The following is a 9,279-nucleotide window of genomic DNA, read 5'->3' as shown; positions in this document are numbered from 1 at the left end:
CCTTCCATTCAGCCCGTTTTCTCAATGGGCCAGATGGAATATGGAGTCCTGCTGAAATACTGGGACAGATGTTTCAGCACTGTGAGAGGGGCTTTGCATTATGCACACATTTGCTTTTTTTTTTTTTTTTTTTTTTTAACCCTGCCTGGCTTTGGGTTACTATAGCTTGCAGAGATTGGCTGAACTTGAAAGTATTTATCTGGTATGAATGCAGACATTATTAAAAATAATAATAATACTGCATGGCTGAAGCCTAAATCAAAATGATCCAAGACAGGAAAATATTGCACAACAAACGTATCAGTAAAATACTGTATTGCTTTTCAATTCCCAATGGGAAATGTTGCTGTGTTACACGGAAACTTCAGCACCCTGGACAGCGTAGCAGTCACAGAATCGTTGTTAATTTAATTCACAGCTCACAGACGAGACCTCGTAAACAGTTAAGCAATTCTAATGCTACTGAAATAACAAGGGGGAAACAATTCTTTCACCCAAATGTGCAGTGCCAGTAATGGCAACTATACTAGCAAAACACGGTAGGCTACGTTTCCGATTATGTCTCGCTACACAACGCTGGGAATTAACCTTACTGGATGGTGGAGGAAACTAAGCCCCCAGGGAGCAACGTCACACCCCTTGGCATATTATGAAGCCTTGTCCGCTGCATTCGTCCAACACACCGCTACAGAGGACGTGAAGATCGCATCCAACGAGAAATGGTTTGCGAACTGGATCTGACCCAAGCTATCCTCCCCGATTCCGTGCGTTTCGGTGAGGAGGCATTTAAATGCTCTGGTACGCATGCAGGCTGAGGAACTCTTCGATGAAAACTAGGAAAGGTAATTGGACGTAGAGTAGCCTACTTGTTCCGAGTATGACTCGTGGAAAAGGCAATATCAGCCAGCAACTATAACTTTTACTCAACGATCTTGGGATATTCCGTGTCCAAACATGCCTGTGCGAAGAGGTCACGTTGCGCCACAAAACACATTTCTTGGAATAATAATACGGAAATTCGAAGGACAAAGTAAGTATTTGATAAATATGATATTTGATGGCCATATAGGCCAATGTAACAAAGTTTAATTGTACAGTATATACATGTCTTTATTTAGCTTTATACCAAATATTCTGGTTGAATGCCTTATACTCTCGACTGAATGGGCAATTAATGCTTAGTGTGTGCTTTGGAGAAATTGTAAGAACATTTCCACAGCAAATAAAGTGAGGTTTAGTGTCAGAAAGTGTCAATGGTTATTGTTGTAAGTAAAGCTATTGTGTGCTATTGCTCTACATACTTGCATTGAATTTGGAATACACACACGTGTGTGTGTGTGTGTGTGTGTGTGTGTGTGTGTGTGTGTGATTAAACATTCATTTAATATTTGTACTTGATGATATAACACCAATATGAAGGTTAAGAGGTTATGTATGTATGATATGATTATGTTCCACAGCAGCCTATAAAGCACCTTCACAGACAATTGCCATTTTGTTCCTCCTGCAGATCGTAAATTTGTGATAGCCAATGCCAGGGTGGAGAACTGTGCGATCATCTACTGCAACGACGGATTTGTTGAGATGACCGGCTTCTCCAGGCCGGACATCATGCAGAGGCCGTGCACCTGTGACTTCCTCCATGGCCAGCTGACCGACAGCCATGCCATCAGCGAGGTCGCCCAGGCTCTGCTCGGATCCGATGAGCGCAAGGTGGAGATCACCTACCACCGCAAGGATGGTGAGTCAGTAACAAGGTGGAGATCACCTACCACCGCAAGGATGGTGAGTCAGTAACTCGCTGCTGCAGGGTGGCTGTGTCACAGCAGCAGTGGTGGAAAATGTACTCAAAGTTAGTACTCAAAAGTATCAATACTGCAATGTAGAACTACTCCGTTACAGGTAAATGTCAAAGTTAAAGTACAAAGGTTTTGGCATCAAAATGCACTTAAAGTTCCAAAAGTAGAAAGTGTTCAATATGGAGAATGTACCATTTCAGGTTTTCAAATGTATACAAATATTTTGAAAATAGCAGATCTACAAGCTCACAATGCGTCGCAATGCGAGCTTGTAGATCGGCTATTTTCAAATGGCCCAAAATGTATAGGGCTGAAGTGGTTAATGTATGTTTTCTTGTTTTGTAATAATAATCAAAATCTACAAAGTAACTAATAACTCAAGCTTTCAAATAATTGTAGTGAAGTAAAAGTACAATATTTGGATCTGAGACGTAGTGGAGTAGAAGTAAACGTATTGGAAATTGGAAATACTCAAGTAAAGTAAAGCAAAATTGTACTTAAGTATGGTACTACCCTGCTATGGGTCACTTTTTCATACATGGTGTTAAATGAATGCTCCAGATTTGACAGTGTGTACTCTGACGCAGAGACATGTCCGTGTTGCCCCTGAAAGTTGACCTCCTGAGCAGGCCTCCAACTGTGTTGGTCTTTATCTCAACTAAACAAAAACTGAATGCGTAAATATATGCAAATACAACAATAACCACGTTATCAAAACACTTAACACTCCTTTGAAACAGGTTGATGACTATTTGTGTTCATATGTATCTTCTTCCCAAAATGATGATGAGTTCACCTCCTCAATACACTACTACCACTCTTTCAGGATGAAACAAGATGAGGTTTTTATAGTTGGAATCATGCCATCTTGGGCATATTTTCTGCATCCCATAATGTAACCTGGCATTCTGAGCACTGGCCCTGGTCTGTCATGTTGCCTTCACACGGACAGATGCAACCACGCAGTCTACCATTCATTGTCAATGGAAGCCAGCAACGTGAAGCTACAAAGCAAATCCAACGCTTGTAGCTGCTGTAAAAGCTACAACAGCTACAAATACACTGTGTAGCTTTGCATCTTTGCGTCTGCCCGTGTGCACGCAGCATTACAGGAGCGGAAGAAGACATTGCCCTTGACAGGCAAAAACAGCAAGGATATTCTGCTACACAGTAAAAGAGTGTACAAATGTTTGTACACTCTCTGACTTACAAATGGTTAAAAAACCTGTGTGGCTTTGCCTTTAACAATGTTTCACATTGCTGTATTTATTCGGATAATAACGTTACTCATGTAGTGCTCACCTTTAGGTTTATTGACTGGTGTGGTGCTGTGTGTGCACGTTTGTTTTACTATATGGTAATGCAAAGAGGGCGAGTGAGAATGAAATACCCACCACATTATGAAAGAGGTCTACTGTAATAATTAGCATGGCAGGTACCACGCCATTAACACAACTGGTCTCAACAGTGTATTATATTAAGACCACACAGGAGTGGAATTACCTGTACATGTGCTGTTATATTTGGCGCCCAAATTTTACATAGCATCACAGGGACGGGTGCCTCAATTAAGTAGGCTACTGGTTGCCAAACGTGTGATTTGTAGCTCCAGTTAGCATCGTGGCTAAGACGCGTACAGCAGGGACCAGATCACAGCTGACACGATCAGGAGGGGCTTGGTGAAGTGCCATGATGATGACATGGTGCCGTTTTGTCTGCTGTGACAGGCAGGCAGCGAAGGAGCAAGTTAGAGAGGCGGAGGAGGAGTGAGAGTGAACGAGAAAGACGGCAAGTTCATTTGAGTCCAACGTGGACCTGTTTCCCTGTAAATTCCAGACTGCTTTAATGAAGAAATACTTGAATAGATTTGCTTGCCACTTGTCCAGTATGTAGAATGAGTTCAGTATGTGCTCATGTCACGTCATTGTGCATTTAGCTCCCACGCAGGTAGGTATAACTATAAGATAGGTATAACATAGCAAATAATATTTAACTGTACAACGCTCCGTCATACAGGTCAACATTCAGATGGGATATATGTTTCATACTCATAGCAGATTTGCAAAACCAAAAGTTCCCCATGTTATACTGTAGGGTATAACTATTTTGGTCTTTGGTGTTGCACCTGGACACCCTTGCTGTTTGTAACGGGGTTGTCATTAATTTTCAGACAAAATCCTAGCCCTTGCATAAATGGTGAACTGCAGAGGCAGCAAACCTGCTGTCCTCCTCCTATCCTTGAGCAGGGTTCTTTGTGGTCATCATGATTATAGCCCTTTAAAGTCACCACTGAGGCTATGACAGGGCCTGCAAAATCACCACTCTTTCAGGATGAAACAAGATGAAAGGTTTTTATAGTTGGAATCATGGGCATATTTTCTGCATTTGATTTAATTTAATCATGAACAAAAATGGGAAAGAAATGTAATTTTCATTGTGAGCTAGATGAAATGAAATTCTAGGCTATACCGGTAGATGCATGTTTAATCTAGCATCAGCAGCCATCGGTCCAAGCATTGTTTCAGGCTACCTAATCAGGGGGAAAAACCTGAGCCAGATGCTGCTACTACGCTTGAATAGATGGTTTCAGGAACCTGCAAGACAATTACACAAAGTACTCCAGGGACCGCCGGCGACGACTCTACCCGCTCAGCTCTTGACAAGTAGGATTTCAAGGCAACTTCAGTTAAGCCTTTATGCTTCACCGATCACGTGACATGTTGCTTGGCAAAAAATATGTCAACTTCTTTCACCTTTTTTTTTCATGCCGTCGTGTGACAACATGTCCCCAAAAGTGCAAATCAGGCTTTAGCCTCCCATAAACTGAACGCTACGCCGTCTGCACTTCATCTGTCTGTAATGCGTGGCAGCGCAAGGATCCACAGAAGCATTCCGACATAATCCTTACTCCCTTCTCTTCCCAATCCTCCCTGGTGTGCATCAAGGCTTCAGGACATGACTCTTAATACTCCTCAGAGGAAGCTACAGTGAGCGGCTGTGCTCATGAATAAAGATGTCAGTGCTGACAGTGTGGTGACTGAGAATGAGCAGCTTACAGAGTAAATGCATTAAATGCGTACAGAGGACACAATCCACATGCTCCCACAGCTATAGGGGAATGCAAATGAAACATTCATGGCATCCTTTAGAGCCATAGTGCTATTGATTCAAGTTGGATTCTCTACAAACTGAAGCTGATGGGGCGGAAAGTAGCTGTATGCCATCATGTCTCCTCTCTTGACCCCATTCTAAGCTATCAGTGCCCATACAAATCAGTTAATCCATCATATTAACAGGTCATTTAACTAAAGCCTCTATATTCCATGCACCTACAAGTCACAAAGCACACAGCATTCATGTTGAAAAGAGAACAGAAAATGAATCAACATGGGGAGGATTTTCAGAGAGAGAGAATTAACTTTTAAAGGTGATGATATTAACTAGCATTACATCAAGTATGACTCAGCCTAATAAGTGTGTTCTCGATTGCACTCCACTCCACACTTTTACACATTAACACACATGCACGCACAAATTCATGCACACACATACACACACCCCACCGTCCTATTATAGTAGTCAGGGTTTGCGACTGACATCAGGGACAATGAAGTTTTGGTAACAAAATGTTAAGCTTTACCCATACAACAAATACTTACATTAAAGGGATATTTAACTTAACTTTTGGTAATTCTTTCATCTACTCAGGCTTTTGTGAACACCACAAACAGAGTTTGAAGTTACAATGGGTTTGTATATAAAGGGGCCGGGGCAGCTAAGTAGTTGGTTATTGCGAGAGTAATGTCTCAAGAACAGATTATGTGCTGTCAGCAAGGCCATTCAGAATGTGTATACACTTGTTGATAGTGGGAATGAAAACACAGGCACACCACAGGAAGTGGAGGGCTGAGGCCGGGCCAAACAGGCCAACATCCTGTTATTCACATTCTACTGGGGCCTGCCCCCAGAGGCAAATTCAAAGGAAACAAACAGCGGAGGGTGCTGGGGTTTTTTTTGCCGATGGGTTCCCAGATTGTTGTGAGAGTGAGGTCTAGCCAACACCAACTTGGGATTCCTGGATCCCTACCCTCCACAATTTCCTATCCAACATCAGGTTCTTGAGCTCTGTAGTAGCAGTACTGACTCCACAGTAGCTATGAATATCCGCCTCTTAACACTAATTAAGCCTTGGATGTGTATACACAATACACATCCTTTCTAATCAAACCGCAGGTGGCCTTGGACGTCTTTAGGGCTTTTTTTATTGATTAAAAAAATATATAATCTGCACCATACTCCTTGTGTTTTGCGCATGCACGCTGTAGTTCACTTCTTTGTTTATGGCTCCAAAAGAATGGCTCGTAATTAACTCATAATCTATGGAGCTCTCCATGGTTTTCCATGGGACAATTATGTTCTGTCTTAATTTCTGACTTCAGCATGCATCTCGTTTGGAATATTAACGTTTTTAGGGAGACTTTAGCGTGACCAGCATGAGGTAAGAACGGAAGATTATGCCTCCCGGTTTTGGGGGAGATCGGAAGGGAGGGGCTTTTCAGAGTAAAATCTGCCATATCTGCTGGCAATCTAGCGCCTTTATTTTGTAGCTAAAATGAATATCTAATATCTAAAGACTGAATCAAGCAACTTAAAAACTGTCTGGGGTGTTCACAAAAGCCAGAGTAGACGATGAAATTACCAGTAATTAAGTTTTTTTTAAAGGGAAATATCTGTAGCCCACTCACTAAATTGGTAATGGCCACAAAATCGGGATGTGTGCACTGCGATTAGTCGAATGTTACATATAACTTAAATCAGGTGCAAAGAGGCCTGGTTAGCTTATTGTTCACCAAATAACTCACATTACTCTTGAAATACCCAACACAACAATTGCATTTTATAATATAGAAAGAATGTTTCTTACTATTTACTATGTATTTCACAGCATGTGAACAGCGTCACTGACCCTGCCTCAAAATCCTTCTGACCCTGATAAAATAAAAATAAATACAAAATTGAACTACAATAAATTCCCAAACAAAATAAAGAAAGATACCCTGTGGTTTGTGGTACCAGACGTTGACGCGCTGTTGGAGCTCATAGGAAAATTCTCACAGTTAGATGGATGGTCTGTACTCACACTTAGTTAGCAAACCTGTGCATTAGTTGCAGACTTGCAGTGTCCCAAACTTCTAGTTCCAGGTGAATAGTGTGCTGTAGAGCACTTCTATTTGTCAGCAATGGTGCAGCAATGTCCTCAAGCACACTATATTCAAAGGAAAACCCACACACTAATGAACTTTCTATCCTTTACAACAAATGTTTTTTGTTTGTTTGTTTTTTCAGTTCTCACATACAGTACTGTAGTGATCATACTCACTTGAAAATTGGTGCAAAAACATCCTCCACACACTTGTCCACCTGTAGTCACCAGTGATTGAGGACAGTTCTGCTTGTTTTTAGCGTTAGCCTAGCGTTCATTTGGTTACACTGCTGGTGATGGACAGCTTACTGAAACATACAAACTCTCCCGTTTTTCCTCACAGGGCTAAACTAATATAGAACCACACTGAACACAAAGCCTGTGGCTCCCAACTGAGATGCAAACAGAACTTTACAATTTACAGAACTTATTTAAACACTTATTGTCCCTGTTTGTCCACACCTCCTTTCTCTGATTCTCTCAAAAAACCTCCAGCTCTCTCTCTTGGTTTCCTCATTTCGTCCCACCCCCTCTTAAAGGACCACTTCACCACTTTTCAACCATCCATCCATCCATCCATCTTCAACCGCTTATCCGTAGTCGGGTCGCGGGGGCAACAGCTCCACCAGAGAGCTCCAGACTTCCCTCTCCCGAGCAACATTAGTGACTTCCTCCTGGGGGATTCCGAGACGTTCCAAGGCCAGAGAGTCGATGTATTTCCTCCAACTGCGCCTTGGTCTGCCCCGGGGTCTCCTCCCAGTGGGACATGCGTCGAGGACCTCCCTAGGGAGGCGCCCGAGTGGCATCCTAACCAGATGCCCGAACCACCTCAGCTGGCTCCTTTCCAGGCGAAGGAGCAGCGGTTCTACTCCGAGTCTCTCTCGTGTGACTGAACTTCTCACCCTATCTCTAAGGGAGATGCCAGCCACCCGTCGAAGAAAACTCATTTCAGCCGCTTGTATTCGTGACCTTATTCTTTCGGTCATGACCCACACTTCATGACCATAGATGAGAGTAGGAACGAAGATTGCTCGGTAGACAGAGAGCTTTGCCTTCTGGCTCAACTCTCTTTTCGTCACAACAGTGCGGTACAGCGACAATAGATCCTCACTAATAATTTAAAAAAATGGCGCAATTATTTTTCTACTCGGTCTGTGTCTCATAGGAGGGCTGTGGGCAGTTCAGAAACCATCTTCCAGTGACATCATCGATGGGGAATACAAGCTAATAAAAACTGCAGGCTTTCTAGTCCTGAAAAGTTGCAATGCGAAAATGGAAGTCATCGTTCTCACGATAATGAAAATCTAAACATTTTTGTAAAAACATATTGTTTAAAAAATAATCTGCCTAATGTTGATGTCACTGGAAGACGGTTTCTAAACTGCCCACAGCCCTCCTATGAGACACAGACTGAGTAGAACAAAATCGTGCCATTTTATCATGATTATTAATGAGGACCTATTATATGAAGATAGGTTGAAAAGTTGTGAAGTGGTCCATAAGTTGGCTGAAACCCCAGTCTCCCAATAACAATACTGCCATGAACAAGCACCAATATACCGGTAGATTTAACAGGAATATAAATGTAGCAGGGTTCTCAAAATGTAAACAACATTTAGCAAAAATTGTGCAGGGCACTATATCCACTATATATAATTAGTGGCACAATGCGGAGCATATAAACAGTGCTGGCACAGAAAGTCATAAGGGCATTTCCACTTTATTGTTGTTGTTGGGGTTTTATTTGTAAGAAGAAAAAGCAGAGAGCAGCTAGGAGACATGGGAGAATAGGGATGTCAGGGATGCTTTCTATTGTGCCTCACGGGTTCAATTCCTACTGGCGACGCTGGGGGCGCGTTCTGTCCTCCCATACCCTAGGCGGGGTTGACGAAAGGGCCTTTCTGTGTGGAGTTTGCATGTTCCACCGTGTCCGTGTAGGTAGGTACCCTAATCCTGGTCTCTAAACTGCCTCCCCCTGGCCAGCCGGGGTGCCTGATGGAGGGGAAAGGAACTGGTTGGAATAACGTGTTCCTTCCACACGCTACGTCCTACCAGGTGATAAGAAGCGACCTGCTCACTCTTCATCCATGGAAAGAAGCTTGAGCTCAGTTCGGGGCTCTCCCCAGGTTGGCAGAGGGAGAGTAGCGAATAAAAGGGGCCCTTCTGTTGTGTCTGACATCAGTTCATGTTGAATGCTTTCAGTTTTTTTTTTACATCAGTGCATGTTGATATCCATAATTTATTATGTGCATTTGACTCCATATTTATGCATTTGAT

At 42.6% G+C, this 9,279-nt stretch overlaps 1 protein-coding gene across 1 annotated transcript in view; it reads left to right on the top strand.

Moving 5' to 3' along the window:
* Positions 1 to 911: 911 nt before the first annotated feature.
* kcnh7 (potassium voltage-gated channel subfamily H member 7) overlaps positions 912 to 9,279 on the top strand; it is a gene marked incomplete at its 3' end in the record, with an annotated part of 54,719 nt that continues 46,351 nt past the window's right edge. Inside the window, exons 1-2 of the mRNA XM_083776723.1 lie at positions 912 to 1,030; positions 1,511 to 1,741. Of these exons, the coding sequence (XP_083632849.1) occupies positions 955 to 1,030; positions 1,511 to 1,741 (307 nt within the window). The 5' untranslated portion in view covers positions 912 to 954. The remainder of the gene's footprint in view (positions 1,031 to 1,510; positions 1,742 to 9,279) is intronic.

The sequence above is a fragment of the Protomyctophum parallelum genome (genome assembly GCF_964188405.1).
Source record: "Protomyctophum parallelum genome assembly, chromosome: 11".
NCBI classification, from domain to species: Eukaryota; Metazoa; Chordata; class Actinopteri; order Myctophiformes; family Myctophidae; genus Protomyctophum; species Protomyctophum parallelum.
The sequence above is the reverse complement of the archived record's forward strand: the minus strand, read 5'-3'. Positions and strand labels throughout refer to the sequence as shown.